Source organism: Cetorhinus maximus, chromosome 15, assembly GCF_964194155.1.
Source record: "Cetorhinus maximus chromosome 15, sCetMax3.hap1.1, whole genome shotgun sequence".
NCBI classification, from domain to species: Eukaryota; Metazoa; Chordata; class Chondrichthyes; order Lamniformes; family Cetorhinidae; genus Cetorhinus; species Cetorhinus maximus.
Genome location: NC_135893.1, coordinates 2,289,259 through 2,309,370, shown reverse-complemented (window position 1 = coordinate 2,309,370; position 20,112 = coordinate 2,289,259). Strand labels below are relative to the sequence as shown.

The 20,112-nt window shown below is 40.9% G+C and overlaps 1 protein-coding gene across 2 annotated transcripts in view; it reads left to right on the top strand.

The window, feature by feature from the left end:
* Positions 1-16,969, top strand: part of LOC144690331 (solute carrier family 2, facilitated glucose transporter member 1) — a 28,313-nt gene extending 11,344 nt beyond the window's left edge. For both annotated transcript variants that reach the window (XM_078557683.1, XM_078557684.1), the window contains exons 3-10: positions 814-974; positions 5,707-5,947; positions 7,403-7,565; positions 9,109-9,296; positions 10,226-10,330; positions 11,469-11,570; positions 14,964-15,167; positions 16,245-16,969. In XM_078557683.1, coding sequence (XP_078413809.1) covers positions 814-974; positions 5,707-5,947; positions 7,403-7,565; positions 9,109-9,296; positions 10,226-10,330; positions 11,469-11,570; positions 14,964-15,167; positions 16,245-16,448 — 1,368 coding nt within the window. In that variant the 3' untranslated portion in view covers positions 16,449-16,969. The remainder of the gene's footprint in view (positions 1-813; positions 975-5,706; positions 5,948-7,402; positions 7,566-9,108; positions 9,297-10,225; positions 10,331-11,468; positions 11,571-14,963; positions 15,168-16,244) is intronic.
* Positions 16,970-20,112: the final 3,143 nt, after the last annotated feature.

The following is a 20,112-nucleotide window of genomic DNA, read 5'->3' as shown; positions in this document are numbered from 1 at the left end:
CTTCAAACATGAATTAACTGCTGCGGTTAAATGGGTGAGAGGTGACTGATCAGTCACATGATGTTAGTGAGTTTAAAAAATGCAGCTAGAAAAGCTAATTACAATAACTGCTATCTAAATGGTGATATCATTGTGATATTGAGTCCGAGTCTGATATGAAACCAGAAACATTAGCCAGTTCTACTTGAAAGGCAGTTTCATGCCAAGATGGTAACCAGTGTAGAATCAGGAAGATATCCTTTTGCTGTGACCTTTTATTAAACAAAAATTCTGTCAACACTAGCAGATCAAGCGTGAAACTATGATGGTAAAGGTACTGCTTGTTCTCAGCAGATGTCGCACTCGTGCCACTTAGTTTTAAGTGTTTTAGTTTTAAGGTTGCTTTACTCGATCAGGAAGGGTGATCAATTTTGTTGTCTTTACTATATGTTACTTCATAATTCTTTCACTAACACCTCACTCCGACTTTTTACTTTCCAAAAGGAAGAACTGCAACATTACTCAATCATCGTAATTATCAATGTTTGGATTTGACTATTTATTCAGTATTTGGCAATCCTGGTATACCAGCTTATCTCAGAATTATTCTTAACAAACAGGTAGAAAAAGAGGCTGCATCTACTTGTGGCATGACCTCTGTTAACAGGACAATGGCACAGCTGGTGGCAGAATTACACTATATTCCAAATATAATTCGGCAACATTTGGAAATCATACTATTGAAATTCTCAGGACGGAAGTCCCTTGTCTAAAAGGTTTAGGTGACCACAGTTCATCTCTCACATTTTTCACTGTTGCTGATTTCTCTTTCAGGTTATTGAAAGTTTCATTAATGATACCTGGTTACTGCGATATAATGAACCCGTCAATTCGTCAGTTCTCACCACAGTTTGGTCTCTGGCTGTTGCCATTTTCTCTGTGGGTGGTATGGTTGGATCATTTTCAGTAGGATTATTCGTCAACCGGTTTGGAAGGTAATATTTGAGATGCAACATATATATTTCTCATACATACCAGATGCTCATTAACTTACTGATACACTGTAATACCCCAGTGTTTGATATGTGACTTAGCAAATATCACAAAGTCTGACAGAGTTCTGGGGAAAATATTTGCTGTTAGCAACTGAAGTTTTACATTTTTACAGTAGGCCCATCTGTTATCACAGGTGCTGCCACCTCTGGCAATCCTGATATACCAGAATTATTCTTAACAAACAGATAGAAAATGAGGCTGCATCTGCTTATGGCATGACCTCTGTTAATAACTCGATGGCACAGCTGGTGCAGAGTTACACTATATTCCAAGTCTGAGTTGACAACATTTGGAACAAGTAACACTGAAATTTTCAGGACAGAAGTCCTTGTCAAGGACCATAAAGATTGGCTGAGAAGTAGAGGGACGGTTTACATGACTGTGTTGTGTTCTTCCCTATGGCTGTGAATTGATTCTTCAGCTGGTTTGCTTCCTAAATTAGAGATTAAACCAGCCACAATTTAACATTGACCAACTGTCCTGAACATCTTACAGTGCCAGAGGACATGTCTGACCATCAACTATCTCTAACCAAAAGTTTCTACATTAAAAAGAATACTAAGCATAAAGTTGATGTTATGAGCAGGCCAAGAGGGACAGTCTCAAGTAGGAAGTTTACCCTTGTACTGGGTTCTGTCTGCTCCCTAACAGATCCCCGCCAAACACATGGCACTTAATACTACACTGTGTTTCCAAACCTCTAGGCATTGCACGAACTTTCAGCATTGGTCTGAAGAAAGTTAGACAATAGCTTTGGATTTGGTCAATTATAATAATAATAATAATAATGAAAAGACGAAACTTAAGGCTCTGTATCTGAATGCATGTAGCATTCGAAACAAAACAGATGAACTGATAGTGCAAATAGAGATAAATAAGTAAGGCCTAATAGTCATTACAGAGACATGGCTACAGGATGGTATAGATTGGCATCTGAAGGTTGAAGGGTATGTGACTTTCAGGAAGGATAGGAATTTAGGAAAAGGTGGAGAGTTGGCTCTGTTAATTAAAGATGACATTAACATAATAGAGAGGGTTGACCAAAGTTCAGGAAATCAGGATACAAGAGCAATGTGGGTAGAGATGAGGAATGATAAAAACAAGGAGTCACTTATGGGAATGATATACAAGCCCCCTAAGAGTAATTAAATGGTAGGACGGGGTATCAAAGAAGAAATAATGGGAGCTTGTCAGAAAGGTATGGCGATTATCATGGGGAATTTTAATCTACATACAGACAGGAACAATCAAATGGGCAAATGTAGCATAGATGACAAATTCATAGAATGTTTTTGGGATATTTTCTTAGATCAGCACATTCTGGAGCTAACCAGGGAGCAGGCTGTACTAGACCTGGTATTGTGCAGTGAGATAGGATTAATTAATGACCTCATAGTGAAGGCACCCCTAGGTAGCAGTGATCATAATATGATTGAATTTTACATTTAGTTTGAGGGAGAGAAGACTGGATCTAAGACTAGTATTTTAAACTTAAACAAGGGCAATTACGAGGGCATGAAAGCAGAGCTAGTGAAAATGAACTGGTAATTTAGGTTAAGGGATATGTCAATAGAGATGCAGTGGGATATTTCAGAATATACAGAATAGATACATTCCAACAAGAAAGAAAAAATCCAAGGTTGCGGGGGGTGGTGGTCCACCATCTGTGGTTGACTAAAAAATTAAAGATAGTATCAAACTTAAAGAAAAAGCATATAGTTGTGCAAAGATGGGTGGCAGGTTGGAAGATTGGACAGAATACAAAAAACGGCAAAGGATGACTAATAAGGAGGGAAAAATTAAGAGTACGAGGGAAAGCTAACTAGAAGTATAAAGGCAAATACTAAAAGTTTCTATAGATATTTTAAAAAGAAAAGAGTTAACAAAGTAAGCATTGGTCCTATAGAAAGTAAGTCTGCAGGACTAATAATGGAAAATAAGGAGATGGCAAATGAATTGAATAGATATTGTGCATCGGTCTTCACTAGAGAGGATATAAGTAACATCCCAGAAGTAACTAAATCAAGAAATGGAAGGGAGGGAGGAACTTGGGGAAAATTACAATCACCAGGGAAGTGGTACATAGCAAATTGTTGGAACTGTGGGTTGACAAGTCCCCGGGTCCAGATGGATTTCATCCTAGGTTCTTTAAAGAAGTGGCTAGTGAGAGCTGATGTGTTGGTTTTAATTTTCCAAAATTCACTGGATTCAGGGAAGGCTCCATTAGATTGGAAAGTGGTGAATGCAACCTCTTTATTCAAAAAGGGAGGGAGACAGAAAGCAGGAAACCTGGACCAATTAATTTAGCATCTGTCATAGGGAAAATATTAGAAGCTATTATTGAAGACGTTGTAACTTAGATAAATTCAAAGTAATCAGTCAACATGGCTTTTTGAAAAGGAAATCATGTTTAACCAATTAATTAGAGTTCTTTGAAGAAATAACATGTGCTGTGGATAAAGGGGAACCAGTGGATGTACTGTACTTAGATTTTCAGGAGGCATTTGATAAGGTGCCACACCGAAGGTTATTGCGGAAAATAAAAGCTCATGGTGTAGGGGGTAACACATTGGCATGGATAGAAGATTGGCTGGCTAACAGGAAACAGAGAGTAAGCATAAATGGCTCATTTTCTGGTTGGCAGGATGTGATGAGTGGTGTGCGACAGGAATCAATGCTGGGGCCTCAACTCTTTGCAATTTATATAAATGATTTGGATGAAGGGACCGATGGTATGGTTGCTAAATTTGTTAATGACACAAAGAAAGGAAGGAAAGTAAGCTGTGAAGAGGACCTAAGAAGGTTACAAAAGGATTTAGATAGAGTAGATGAGTGGGCAAAGATCTGGCAAATGGAGTATGATGTGGGAAAATGTGAGGTTGTCCATTTTGGCAGGATGAATAAAAGAAGAGGCATATTATCAATGGTGAGAGATTGCAGAGCTCTGAGATGCAGAGGGATCTGGGTGTCCTAGTACATGAATCACAAAAGGTTAGTATGCAGGTACAGCAAGTGATTAGGAAAGCTAATAGAATGTTATTGTTTATTGTGAGGGGAACTGATTACAAAAGTATGGAGGTTATGCTTCCCATATGTACATGGCATTGGTGAGACCACATCTGGAGTATTGTGTACAGTATTGGTTTCCTTATTTAAGGAAGGATGTAAATGCATTAGAAGCAGTTCAGAGAAGGTTTACTAGACTAATATCAGGATTGGGCGGGTTGTCCTATGAAGAAAGGCTGGACAGGTTAGGCTTGTATCCACTGGAATTTAGAAGAATAAGAGGCAACTTCATTGAAACATAAGATCCTGAGGGGTCTTGACAGGTTGAACGTAGAGAGGATGTTTCCTCTTGTGGGAGAATCTAGAACTTGGGGTCACTGTTTCAAAATGAGGGGTTGTTCATTTAGGACAGAGGTGGGGAAAATATTTTTTCTCTCAGGGGACTGTGAGACTTTAGAATTCTCTTCCTCAAAAGGTGGCTGAGTCAGAGTCCTTGAATATCTTTAAGGCAGAGGTAGATAGATTCTTGAAACATGCCATCCTTACCTGGTCTGGCTTATATGTGACTCCAGACCCACAACAATGTGGTTGACCCTTAAATGCCCTAAACAAGGGCAACTAGGGAAATGCTGGCCGAGCTAGTGAAGCCCACAACCTGTGAATGAATAAAAAAAACAAAAAGATGCTGGAATTCTGAAATAAAAACAGAAAATGCTGGAAATACTCAGTGGGTCAATCAGCATCTGTGGAGAGGGAAACAGTATTAACATTTCAGGGGTTGATGAACTTTCATCAGAACTGGAAAAAGTTAGAGATGTAACAGGCCATAATCAAGTACAGAGTAGAGATAGGATGGAGGAGAAGGGAAGGTCTGTGATCTTCAACTTTTTGTTCTAGCTCACTATTCAACATATATTTACTAATTACACAGTCTACTCACGATTAAGATAGAATTCTGTTTATACCTCAGGAACTTCACTCTATGTAGCATCTATTCCTGATGCTGTGGGTTTCTTCCAAATGTCGAGCCATTTGTTGAACAAATGTTGAGATTTAACTGCACCAAGACAGAAGCTTTGAGCTTCTGCCCCCATAGCCAACATTAAGGGTGGGATTTTACGGCAGCAGGATTTTACGGTCCTGCCGAAGTCTTTGGAGTTTCGAATAGCTCGCCACATTTTACCCCTTGCTCACCATGACGAGACTGTAAAATCCCAGCCGAAGATTTCAATCCCTTTTCAGTGACATGTAGTTGATCATCAGTTATGAAACCTTTTCTGCACGTTTTGTAACACTAATGCACTTTCTTACCTGTTATTGTGTTTATATTATAATTAAATATGAAAATAAAATCAAAAATGTAATAATTACTCGTTCTATGTTTTTATGTCCACTTATGAGTTTGATTGTTTCAGTTGTAAATTTGTCATTTATAAATTATAAAGTTACTCATGTTTGAACATGGATATCTCCTGAGCAATTTAACTGGGAATGTTGAAAATAGAGCAAGTGATCTGTGAAATCAGTGTGGAATGCATTTTCCATTGAGTGGCTATTTATTATGCTGAGGCCCATTTGATTTCATCTGGTAAACTAAAATGAAATGATTTGAAGTCCTAAGACCTAATTCTGTTTCACTTAAGAAGCGTTTGCTCTTTAAACCAGGCGGAACTCTATGCTGATGATCAACGTCTTGGCATTCATTGCAGCCATTCTCATGGGATTCTCTAAACTGGCCAACTCGTTCGAAATGCTTATATTGGGACGGTTCATTATTGGCATCTACTCCGGTTTGACCACGGGCTTTGTTCCCATGTATGTCGGTGAGATATCTCCCACAGCTTTAAGAGGAGCTCTGGGCACCCTCCATCAGCTGGGAATTGTGATTGGAATTCTCATTGCACAGGTGAGCAATAAGCAGTCAACCCTTAATCTTTACAACACTGAAGTGTTGCACACAACGCGATCAACTCTATAAACAAAAACAGAATTACCTGGAAAAACTCAGCAGGTCTGGCCTGTTGAAGGGTCATGTGGACTCGAAACGTCGACTCTTTTCTTCTCCGCCGATGCTGCCAGACCTGCTGAGTTTTTCCAGGTAATTCTGTTTTTGTTTTGGATTTCCAGCATCCGCAGTAGTTTTTTGTTTTTATCAATATGTTGCGATCAACTCTATGTCTGCTTCGCATTTCCTATTGTCTGTCATAGTCTAGGAAAACTTTGCAGAGTATCACTGCACACATCATCTTCCACAAATGGATTCATATAATAATTTTCAATGTAGGAATTATATTTAAAAATTGTAGATTAATTGCGTTGTTGCTCCAAGCACAGGAGTGTATACAACACCAGAATAACTTTTTTCAAACCAGTCAGGATGAAGCAGTTTAGTTTCTTTGTTTTTATTGGCAATTTGCTGAAGCCCTGAATTGATTGCACGGAGATTTCTGTATGGGACACCGATTGTGCTGAGGAAAACAGTGCACCGGATTTCAGTGGCAACCTTTCCTCTCACTTTCAAATTTAAACCAGGAGAGAGAATTCCTCTTTAAATAGGGCATCACAGTCTTTCTGGAGCAGTGGACCCAGGAGCTGGGGAGGGTGAGTTGTCATTCAGTGTTGGAGATGTGGAATGAACCAACTGATAATGGGATTGTGTTGCACTCTTCTATTTCAGTGATAATCTCCTACTGGGCCCCCTGCCTTCAGTTCCAACTCCTGCTGTGAATTGTGAAGTTTAAGTATGATTTTTTTTTTAACTTGGGGGTCTCTTGCTGTGTCAACAGTTATTTGACAAGTCACACACTCAGTGTAACTTGTCCACAGCTAGACTCATTGACCTTGGCTTGTGAATCATTGGTAATTCTAAATTCCGAATGCATTTTTATAAATAAATGACACTAAATTCCAAAGGATTCTCCTGATCGGATTCTCCTGATCTTCTGCTGTTATTGGCTGTTTCTCCCATTTCTCTGGGATTTCCACCAATCATCCATTGACATGATGAGGTGGAGAGGCTGAGGAATTGCCGTAGAAATTCCACCATGAAGGTGAACACAGTCGACAAAATAAATGATGCAAGGAGGTGATAGAATGCACCCATACCATCAGAGATGCTGTTTTTAAAGCTATTGCCCTGTTCAGGTCACCGATGTACTCAGACCAACTGTGTTCAGAACAGCAGTAACCACACTCACACAGATTGGAAGCCTTTTGTGAAATCCTTTCTACTATTGCCAACCCTTCCAAATTCCGTAATTCTAAGACACTTTGATGTGACCTATTAAGCTGAGATGAACAATTTTTACTACTTTTTTTTCAGATATAACTTGTTAAAAATAATCTTTCCTTGTGTTTGCAGGTTTTTGGGTTGCATTCAATCATGGGAAATGAGACCCTCTGGCCATTATTACTTGGGTTTCTGGTCCTTCCCGCACTGTTGCAGTGTATTGCTTTACCATTCTGTCCAAAAAGCCCTCGCTTCCTCCTTATCAACAAGAATGAGGAAAGCAAGGCAAAGAGCGGTAAGATTTTACATGTTAAAAACACAGCACTGTTTAATCTCTCATCAACCGGGGGACTGTTATTTCAAGCTATGGTGAGAATAACACAAAGAGTCCAACTATTTCACAAGCTATAGTGTGAGGAAAGTTGTATGGACTTCGATTTGCTTATTGCTCACTGAGTACTATTACAAAACACAACTGACCTATTACAGATTGTGTTAGGGGAATGAGGTTGACTGGTAGCTCTAGGAATGGCTGGTGTCTTCAGGGTGGGGTGAAGGGCGTCTCATTAAATCAAACAAAAAATAGAATCGAGGGAGGGTGTTTCATGGTAGGACCTTGACCTTGTGATGAGGTTAAAGTCAGATCACCTGGTCATGACCACACTGCCGTTTGTGGGAGCTTGCTGTGCACAAGTTTGCTGCCTCACTTCCTACAGCAGTGACCACACTTCAAAAAGCACTTTATTGGCTGTAACGTGCTTTGGGGTGTCCTGAGGTCATGAAAGGCGTTAGAGAAATGCAACCCTTTCTCTTTTTCTTTTTATCTTTCTTCAAATGTCCTCAGTGCTCACTTTCTTGCATTGCATACAGCTCTGTTGTGTTTAGATTGTACCAGATAGCCATTAGAAATGTGCTTAAAAGATAAAAGCACTTTGAGAGCACTTTACTGCCTCCTCATTGCTGAAAACACTTTGCAACGAATAAATCACTGAAGTGCACTCTGTTCTTATGTAGGCAAACATGGCAACTAATTTTATCTGCACCGACATAAACAGCAAAGGAGATTAGCGCCTAATTAATCTGCTTTTGATTGAGACACTAAATGTTGGCTTGGACAGTAAATCATCCTTGCTCCTGAAATAGTGTCACAAGATCTTTCACATCCACCTGAACATGTGGATGGAGCCTTAGATTAAAATCTCATCTGAAAGGCAGCTTGATAATGCAGCAACTCCCAGTGTACTGAGCTCCTGCCCAGATTCTTTTAACTTGACTTGTCCATAAAGCATACGATGGGCTTCCCAATATCTCAGGAAATACATCCATGTAAATGTGGATGCTGAGCAATACAGGGCAGTATAATTTTTTCACCTGCTCTGGTCTCAAGTTTGGGCTTCAGTGTGGCTTTGCAATTAAGGCAAAACTAAAGAGTTAGGGAGAGGAGCTGGAGTTCCTGCTTTTTATTGCTGTCTAACAGTCCCTGCAGAGAAGTGTACATGTGCAGATGTCAGCTGAGTACATATAAGGTTGGCCTTACCTGTGATATATTCCACGTCAAAGACTCAGGTGACTCTCATGTTTAGTTTGAGAATGATAAATGTTGATGGGGAAGATATTGAAGAGTTACAGGTGTCCTCAGAGCGGTAGAGGAGATTTCCCACTTTGGCATTCCTGGGAAATTTTATGCACCCAACATGCGATTTTCCATCCATTCATTTTAATGCCCCTACCCCCGTGCATCAAACCATTGAACTCAATAAGGAGAATAACATGCTTGCCACAATTTTTATGGGTTGGGAATTAATATTTCTTAAAATAACATTCACAAATATTTTTAGTTCTGAAGAAGCTTCGTGGAACAACAGACGTCAGCAGCGACATGCAGGAGATGAAGGAAGAGAGCAGGCAGATGATGCGAGAGAAGAAAGTCACAATTCCTGAGCTGTTCCGATCACCAATGTATCGCCAACCCATTATCATCGCAATGGTGCTACAACTGTCCCAGCAGCTGTCTGGTATCAACGCTGTAAGTATGGGCAAAAGACTCTTTGTCAATGGGCAAGGGTCATTCGGTCTAGGAAGCCTGTCCTTTCCTGTTACCTTAATCCCAATCACAGCCTTCTCATCGTTCCCCGCAATTTATTCTCTCTTCAGAAGTGTACCTCATTGTCTCTGGAAATCAGTAATACTGACCCTTTGCATTCTACAAATCTCCTCACCATTGAGTTCCCTTTCTAACTTTAACTTCTGCATCTATAATTTATGCCCCTGCCCTTTGAACCCTTTCCCATAGCAACCCATTTGGTCTAATCACTTCCCTTCATAATGTGGAAAACTGAAATTAGGCAGATCAAAGCCCCCCCCTTTCCAAAAAGAAATGAGCTTCTTGTCACCTAGAAAGATCTTTCTTGCCCACCTCTCAAGGGAAGTCATAGGATAAGACAACCAGATGTTAAATGTCAGTACCTGTACTCCGAATGGTGTCTGACTGCTGCCTTATACAACTACACAGCCTGGTTTGTGCGCACAATTTACAATTCTGTATGGAGTTTCATCTGCTCATGGTACATGTTGAGAATTTGGACAGAGAGGTTGCTACATAATGAATGGGAAACCATGCAACCAGCGTGTTCCACACCCAGGTCCTCAATATTGTTACTGGTAAGGGAACCTCCTGTGGAGTCATTGGAACATAAATAGGAGCAGGAGTGGGCCAGTGACCTTCACTCTCCCAGTGCAAAAAGTCCGCAAGATTCGCCTTCTGATTTACTTCCTGCACGAACTGAAATTCTGTTCCCTGAATGTGTGGTTTCTCATGACTTTATTTGGTCTGTACCAATGATTAGAATTCTGCATGATTCCTTTCAAAAAGGGTGTGATTTTGAGATTATAAACGCCAATTGCACCACCGTTTATGCCAGTCTTTTCTCAATATGTATTTCATTTTCTCCACAGATATTCTACTACTCAACAAGCATTTTTGAGAAAGCTGGCGTTGAACAGCCTGTTTATGCCACCATTGGTTCCGGTGTGGTCAACACTGCTTTCACAGTTGTATCAGTACGTATCCCTCCATGAAATTATTGAGTTTCCCAACTGTTCTGTGCAGTAAAATTAGGAATTAAACTTAAAAGTGGACCACAGCCCTCCAAAGTTTCAGTGTGAAACTGGGCCACACGGACCACTGAGATTCCAGCTTTGGTCCTTTGTCTGTTTTAAACTAGCTGACTTCTGCTGGAGTCGCTGTGCAAGTATTATCATTGACCTCAGATAAGATCAGTCAGGATTGGTGATCCTCCTCATTCCATATAAGCAACCTCGGTTGGGCTTTTCACACATGTGGACACCAGGCGAGGGCACAATTGTGCTCCACAGCACCATCTAGGCCACACATTAGGAAGGGGCCTCCTGAGAAGCAGTCCAGTGTGTAGCATCAGTATATCTGCAGGCTTACAGAAACCAGAACCACCAAGAGACAGAGAGAGAGCATTTCTTTAGACGGGAGGGGAAAATTAAAGTGCCTCTTAGAAAGTTAAATGTATTGCAGTTGAAAGCATTTGCTCATTTTAGCAGAGTGTGGGAAGTAAAATTCTGTGGGATAGAATTTGGATCCTACTGTGCCTGTTTTTTTGGTTGTAGAATAGGGACCAAAATCAACAAGTTTCGCAGTGCTGTGCCCCTCACCCTTAAATATACCAAATGGCATATATTGGCTGCAGTGATGTTTAGGCATCTCTGGAGGTTGCTGAAGGCAGGTTTTAGGCTCCTTGCATGTGCCATTGGGAGATTTACCACCTGTTTCAGGACCTCCCATAGAACTTTGTTTGGACAGAGCTGCGCATGCACGGGCCAACGCCATGCAGGAGTTTCAGCTTCTTGCACAGCAATCCTTAAAGGGTCTACAGGGGGCAACAAACTGTGGGTACACGATTGCCACATGCTGGCCTTCCTCCCATTCTTCTCCCCCAGCACCTGCCTCAGGATTGTTGTGAGCCCACGTTAGACATCTCCTGACCTCTGGGTGCCTGGTTGACATTGGCAGCTTCTCAGAAAGAATTATGTTGATGAGGTCCAAGGGCTGATTTGGCTCAAGCCTCAGACCAGTTGCACCCAGACCAACTGACCATTCTGTGCCCACGAATGGGCAGGATTGTGTTTCTAGGCCACAGTTTCCAACGTGATGTTTCTGTTTCTGCAGCTGTTTGTGGTGGAGCGAGCTGGACGACGTACTCTTCACCTGATTGGCCTGGCCGGAATGGCTGTCTGTGCAATTCTGATGACCATTGCACTTGTTCTCCTGGTGAGTGATTTGCGTGAGTGATTCATTCTCTGTGCAAGCATTATTAAAATAACTTCCTTCATTTAAAGAACACCATAGTCAAAAGGAACACAACTTTAAAAATAACTGTCAGCAGTTATCTGATAACACTGAGGTAGCCAAAGTCACTTCATGTGGGTCTCATAGAGGTAGTGGCTAAAGGAAACTTTCATTCCATCACCCTGGATCTGTGTCCTAATGAGGAAAGGGCAGTGTCTGATTCAGCACAACAATTTCCCATTATCAATTAACAAGAGGCAATTAACAGAAATTAATTCAACAAATGTACATGGGCTACCAGATGCATCTTTTAAAAAATATATTAAAGAGATCACTATAAATTAGCTGAAATATTTTTGAGTAATTAGCTCAACTGTGAGGTTACGTTACAAGAATTTTCTTCAGGGAACAGAAAGTATGGAACTGTTATGGACAGGGTCAGGAGAGTAGTGAAACTCTAGTCCCCTTTTCCTTACTGTCAGTAATCAGTATTTTTGGAAAGGAAGGTATGTTTCTCAACCTCTGAGTGTCTGGTCATTTTTCTAATAACCAGCAGCAAGCTTTCATAGGTTAACTAAAGAGGATTATTTATTCACACATTCACATAGTGTCTTAACACCACCACATACACACACACACAATACACACTCACTCTCACACGCAGTCAGTCTCACACACACGCGTACACGCGCACTCGCACACGCGTACACACACAAGTGCACACACACACTCACGCACACTCACTCACACACAAACTCACTTACACACACATATACACAAACTTGAGAAAAAATACAGTTAGAGAAGATGTGTACTTTTACAAGTTGTACACAAAAGTGTAGGCTATAGTTCACTTGTTTGGTTTGTCTTATGGAAAAGCAGTCCTGGTGGGCCCGTTGAGGAAGGTGTTTTCAGTCCTGAAGGGTTAGTTAGGATCCAGATTCAAATGGCTGGAGTCGTACGTCAGACTTATTGCAGGATTGTTCAAGTAGGTCTCAAAGTTGGTTCCTTGTGGTTTTCTTACCAGGAGGTCAAGTTTGAGTACTGATGGACTTGGAACAGGAACCAGGCTGAGACACTTTTAAGATGCATTCATCCTCAGGTTTAAAAAAGCATGGCTTTACAGCCTTGTTCTGCTGCTGTAGTCCTGCAGCTGGTGTTCTATACAGTTTGACCAGTTTCTCTCTGGTTATTGAGATAAGAGAATTTATAGTCTGAAGTCAGTTTCAGTCACATGAAGAACTGTTATTTTCCACCCAGACTGGTTTGAAAGTCCAAAGCCATTCTACACAATGAGAGATAGATGATGATCATTCACACCTACTTGTGATGAACTGATTTCTGTAGCTCTCTCCTGTTAAATATCGAGCTCAGAGACAGTGGGTCCTGAAGTCTATAGATTTTGAGTTTCACATAAGCTACAAACAATAGCAGGTGTAAATCCTACAGGTCAGTTTCGTTATGGTATGTTCATTTCAAGGGGAGGTCCCCACCCAGGGTTACTCAATCAGGATCTTTCCAGAAACTTGAGACAGAAATTGCAAAAGTCACCTGTCCTTCGGCAAACATCTTAGCTGCCTGTTCATGTCGTTTTTTTAAAAAAGAAAGTTAGCTCCGGAAGATTCTAAACCGATGGACAGTCTGTGGTTTAGAGTTGTGGATAGGACAAGCCTTCACTGGGCATGAGAGGAGCAAAATAAGGACCCATTAAACTCATGAATGCTCCTCCTTCAAAAGGACCTGTAGATCTTGTGCATTCATGGAGTTTATCCAATTTACTTAACTTCCTAGCGTGTGACCTTGAATTTCCATAAACAGAGCTCTGTAAAATCTTTCTGTGCCCTATTAACTCACACCAAATGATTGATTACAGGATCCAACTACCCAGTGCCCTGAATTACACAGTGGTCAGTGCAGAATGGAAGTACTCCCAACATTTTAATACCAAAAGGGAGTTGGATATATACTTGAAAAGGAAAATAAATGACAGAGCTACAGGGAGAGAGCCGCAGGTGGCAGGTGGGGAAGGGTGGGGGTGTGTGTGGAGATAATTGAATAGCTTTCTCAAAGAGCTGGCATGGGCATGATGGGCAGAATAGCCTTTTGCGCTGTTTGATACTAAGAAAACGTTTGTTTCATGAGAAAAGTCAGTCAGTAGATGTAAAATGTTCTAATTGAATGTGTGACATTTTCTTGGTGAACATTTTGAGGCTCTTTGGCTGCTACGTCACTTAACTCTTCCATTTTCGTTTCAATTTGGGATGATTGTGGCTCATGACAGCTGTGCTTAAACATTTGGGTACAATTCCTGGGTGAAGGTATTCACCAGAATGATGCCAGGGCTTAAAGAGTTGGATAATGAAGACAGTTTGCAATGGCTAGGCCAGCATTTCCTTGAGTATCGAAGGTTAAGGGATGATCTCATTGAAGTGTTTAAGATGATTAAGGGATTTGATAGGGTCGATAGAGAGAAACTAATTCCTCTGGTGGAGGGAGACCATAACAAAGGGGCAGCACCTTCAAATTAGAACCAGCCTGTGCAGGGCTGATGTCAGGAAGCACTTCTTCACGCCAAAGGGAGTGAAAATCTGGAACTTTCTCCCCTCAAAAAATTCTCAGGCTAGGGATCAATAGAAAATTTCAAAAGTGAGGTTGCTAGGTCAATGTTTGGTCAGTGGATTAAGGTAAATGGAACTAACGTGGTCAATGGAATTGAGAGACCGATCTTATGAATCTTAGCATAATCTTAACGATCATAATCTTGTTGAATGGTGGAACAGGTTCGAAGGGCAGAATGGCCTCCTTCTGCTCCCATGCTCCTAAAAGTGGCAACTTGTTAATGATACAATGCTGGGTTTCCAGATATTGATTAATTTTACATGAAAGGGGAAGGATACCATTGCCAGAGATCCAATCAAACTGCTGCAGGACAACTAAAAATGAAAGCGAACTCAGTGGAGGTTCTTTTCTCTGTGTTGAAATGAAACTTTGAGTCGGCTGCAAATCGTAGCTGTGATATAAGAAAGATTTTAGATATGACCAGAATGGCGGCACGAGGTGGACCTGTTCTGTTAGATTTTCATTTGGCAAGTTCCCAGTTTGGTGGGGAGGAGCTGAGCAGGGGGTTGAACATTGATGAAAACATTGTTCCCACAGCTAGAGCCTGAGAACCAAACTCTAGCTCACTGGCTTAGCTCGGCCAAGCTCCCAACATGAAGAGACCACAGAAGCACCACAAGACAAAAGAGAAATCAGTACTGATATTAAAAAAATATATCGTCACCGAAGAGAGATTTTGTTCCATTTTATGCTTTACGAATGAGTTTATTTTTGAAAGTATAAAACATTAAATATGTTGTGGTTTATGTTGTGCAGGACCAGCTGACTTGGATGAGCTACGTAAGCATTATTGCTATTTTTGGTTTTGTGGCCTTCTTTGAGATTGGACCTGGCCCAATCCCGTGGTTTATTGTTGCTGAGCTGTTCAGTCAAGGCCCCAGACCTGCTGCCTTCGCTGTATCTGGTTTGTGTAACTGGACTGCAAACTTCATCGTTGGCATGGCCTTCCAATATATCGAGGTGGGTGCACTGTTGTTTAAGCCTAAATTATAGGCAGGAAAGTAGTGGAGAATCATTGTCTGGATGATGTAGAGATAATCCCGCCTTTATCTTCCGGCTTTCAGTAAAATGGTGGATTTTCATTTTGGAGTCAGCAGAGAACCTCAACTGCAGGTCCTGCTTGCAAGGGGATTGCGAGTGATCGCCAGGCGTGGTTGGTGGGCGAAGTTGTTCACCAGTAATGCATTTTGAAACTTTGGGGCATTCTTTATCTCTTGAACTGTGAGACACACTCAGAAGTAGGACGGTGCATTCTAAGTTTTTTCTTTGTCTGGAGAAAGCGCTGAAGTAGCTACTCTGAGTTGATGGGCCGTGTTTGCCAGAGGCATTGGGAATAATCTGAGTTGATGACTCGAAAACATCCCACAGCACAAATCTGGATGAATTGAATATGATATTGTGCATAACAGTCATTTGGAACCTTGTGGATCGGGTTTGCACACCTAAATGTCCATTTGTGCACTTTGGGCTCTCATTGAGCTAGACTTTACACTGGGGAGTGGAACCTCATCGAGTGTATCTAGTTAAATTGACATCAATATCACAAATAAGCCAAGTGGCCATGCCCGCCTGGTACACCCGCCATAAACAGTGGATGCAGGCACACTGACATGGGGTCACTGACCACCAGGCGAGTGAAGCTCTCTGAATGAAGCTGCCCAAAGTCTCCGTGTGCTGACTGCTGCATGTAGTTTATCAACAGTATGAGGAACTGAGAGGGACTTCAGGCAGTTACAGTTGGCTGTTTGCACTGTTAACAGTTACAGGAGGCAGAAAGTGGAGACTTCAATGAAAGCTGCCATGAGACATGAGTTTGTCTGAAAGCAGCAGAATATTTAAATGGGCAAGTCCAGAATGGCACAAAATAGCTCTACTACGCATTAATTGTTGCTTTGGTGATAGCAAATGGTTAGCTCTATTTATCCGATATGGTAGTTGTTCATGACAAACAGCACAGGTTTTATTGGTGATGACTGTATCAGAGAATGTCAGAGCTTCTTTTTGTCATTAATTAGATTTCTTTTGCCCTTTTAACAGCAACTCTGTGGGCCTTATGTCTTCATCATCTTCACTGTGCTTCTGGTCCTGTTTTTTGTATTCACCTATTTCAAAGTCCCTGAGACCAAAGGAAGGACATTTGACGAGATTGCTTCTAGTTTCCGCCAGGGCGTGGGGGCCAACTCTCTGGAGAAGTACAACCCAGAGGAATTCAACAGCCTGGGGGCAGATTCGCAGGTTTAAGCAGGAGCTGTACCACAGCAGCCAAATAGGAGACAATGGGACTAGCGCGTGCCCACACTACTGACAAAATATGTAACGAGGTGGAGTGACTGGCCTGTCAGCAGATTCCTGTGATTGTGTAGGAAGCAAGCTCTGATTGTTTACCAGTTACACATCTCCAATTGTGTAAAATGTTATGGTCAGTACGCAAAACTAACTTTTTGAATATTTTACGGTTTTGACTGACGTAATTATCAATTAGTGTTTCAAAGCTTTCCATGTATAGAATTAAATATTTATATGTTGAATATGTTTATAGTGTTTATAGGACAATAAATTATAGAGCTAAAATTAATGTAAATATAATAAGCTACATAAATGATATGTAATGTATAAACATAGAATGAGCTCTAGTTTCTGTAGAAATGATTAGTTGTAAATGAATAGAATTACTTTTTGTACAGTTCACATTGTAGAGAGCTGCTTCCGGTTCACCAGATCAGCCCTTAATATTTTTTTAAAAAGTGTTTGTTATTAATGGAGAGCGTTTCAAATTTCCTCGATTTCCTGTGATATTAACAGATGAATGCTTAACACATTTGAATACAGTTCCTCGGTGTGCTACGGTAGCATTACTAATAACCCAGCTAGGATAAACAGTTTATCCTCATTAGTAAAATATCAAACAGAAGAACGTCATCTCAACAAGTTAAGTACTTCCACACTAATATGACCAGCGGCAGGTGCCTGAGCTTGTCATGACCAGCAGGCAATTCCTACACGACACAACCATAGTTGTACATAATTTATTAGTAACTTTTAAAAAACATTTGAAAGTAAATAATGTGTGTGCTGGAAAGGGTTTGGTGTGGGAGGGTTATAGTGTATTTACCGATGTGCCAAACACAGCTGTTGCAGGAAGTTTATGATATGAGCATCCATTGAGTCAAGTGACAGGGATCTTTGTGAGTTTGTTGTATAAGTTGGTAAAGAATGGTTGGCGTTTGCCGCCAGCAAAGCCAGTATAGTATTGGTTCCCACCCCTCCAGCCACCCCAAAGCCAGTATAGTATTGGTTCCCACCCCTCCACCCACCCCAAAATGCTTTGGATAAGTAAACTGCTTACAGTGTGGCAGTTGGAAAAAAACAAGTTTGTTTTCCTCTCAGAAGTAGTTCTCTCCAGGGTCCCAATTTCAAACAAAAGTATTATTTCTTCCTGGAAGACAGAATGTTTGTTTGTAAAATATAATGTTGTGAAATATTCACCCTGTGAAAACTGGGGACTGTGACACCTTCAATCCTGTGCCAATCCGAGTGTTGGTAAAGGTAAACTCCAGGACATGTTATTGTACAAAAACCTTTCATTGTCAATTTCTGCTACTTTGTGCATTAATTTCAGGATTTAAAAATGATTCCTCCCAAAGTGAACCGACTTGCCTGATGCATGCTTTCTGGAAATCTTCGATTTCCCTCAGCCTTTGTGAATCGTCTTTTATCGATGACACACAGAAAGTCTCTTTCCATTGGTGAAGCAGTGTTCTAGGTTCCTCACCATCCAGCACTTTGTCACAAAGAGATGTCAAACTGATGCTGATTGTCTCTTTGCTGCTTTCCTGAACCCTCAAATTTCCAGCCTGTTCATGATCATTCTCCCCATCCGATGTCACCTGTGACATCTTCCTCCTAAATTCTATAGTCTTCTCCGCTGTATTGTGGCAGTGTTGAGTATTAGCTCCTCTACCCAGTTCCTCAATTACTACCTGAGGTAGATGTGGACTTTGTGTGATTGTGTAAAGTAGGGTGTTAGAGAGTCAGCTGCCTGTTTTACATCTCTCCCCGTAACTGTTCCTTTATTTGTAAATAAAGATTGGGATGCATGTAACACAGATTACCATTTTATACTATCCTACCAGATCTAACCCTGCTTTTGAATCCCTGCCCAACAGTTGAAAGCTTTTAAAAAAAAAACAATTATTCATCCTAAGTAAAAGAATGATTTGCTTTATTTAGGTAGGGCAGTTTTTATACATATTTTAATCTGGGAAAAAATAGAAGTAGATATACAGTTAACTGAAAAATTTACATAAACTATATTTCCTTTAGGTAAGGTTTGTTTGAAACTTTTTTTTTGTATTTTGAATAATTAGAAATAAAACTAGTGCAAAAATAGCCTGAGCAGCAGTTAACGGGAGACGAAGGGGGTTAGATGTGACTAAACTGATGAGTAAAAGTGTGTTACAGGTTTTATCTTCCTCCTCGGTTTTGAGACCCAACTGCTGACACCAGCCTTTCTTACCCACTCTGAGGCTCCACGGCTGGTCCTCATAGCAGCTCACACGCTCCAATCATAATAGGGTCCTTATGGCACAGGAAGAGGCCATTGAGCCCATGTTGGCCGTCTGTAGAGCAATCCAGTCAGCCCCATCCCTGCCCCGCTCGAGCCCTATGGTCCTGAAAGTTTATTTCCCTCGAGTGCCCATCCAATCTCCTTTCCAAATCATTCGTCATCTCCGTTTCCACCACCCTTTTGGCAGTGATTGCTGGATCACTGAATTTACAGAAAGGCCCATCAGCCCACAGCTTGTGTTACTTGAATGCGTGGCTGTTGTGGGGAATGCCAGGAAGGGTGATGAGTGAGTCTGGCTGAGCTCAGAGGGCTGGTGTTTGGTGAATAAGTATTGCAAGCCTATTGGTTTTTTTTTAACATTATATTTTCCTTGAGGTTTGCAACTGGATTTCATTAAAAATGAAAACATCTTTAGGGAAATTGAGAATCAGAAAGTGAAAACAAACAGACCAACTAAAACAATGAATCTGATAGGACATTTCCACTGACAGCCCTGCCTTGTTTGAATAGAGTTTGTACACTGAGATTTTGTACTTATTTCTTGTGAAGATCTCCTTAGTGACAACTAAGCTGAAAATAAAAAAAAAACCCAGAATAACAAGATCTGTAGTTTTCTGTTTTAATGAGCAGCTAATAATTCATCTCTAAATGATGTAAGTATATTTGTGGCTTCAAGTATTTTTTTGTTCCTTTCCTGAAAATTACCCCTGCCTGTGACCATTATCTTTCTTGATCAGTAAACATGTTCATTGCTTAATGGAAGATTTTTGACAAACTAGTTACACCATATGTTTTGTGTTGATGCATAACCCTGGGGTGTACAACAACGGCAACCTGCATTTAAAAAGCGCCTTTAATGTAGTAAAGCATCCAAAGATGTTTCACAGGAACACTATCAAACAAAATTTGACATTGAACCACACAAAAGAGATTTGGGGTCAAGTGACTTGGTCACAGAGTTAGAATCTAAAAGGTATCTTAAAGAGAGGTACAGAGGTTTAAGGAGGAAATTCCAGAGATTGGGTGTCCAGAGGTGATAGATCTGAAAGTGGAGCCAATTGTGAAGTGGACGAAGTTGAGGATATGCAAGAAGTCAGAAATAGAGACTGGGGACGGGGCAGTAAAATACAGCGAGCCTTTTGGCGGGAACATAAAATCCCACTCGTAAAATTCCACCCAATGTTTGAAACTGCTTCATTTTTCAACTGGTGAAAAGGGACACTTGCAAGCATTCCAGAGAGTTCTTGGGATTGGCGCAGATCTTTTAAATGTCATTTTGATGTAACAGAAAAGTGACTATCCCATCACTAACCAGTACCTGGAGGATGATGTCCCTTT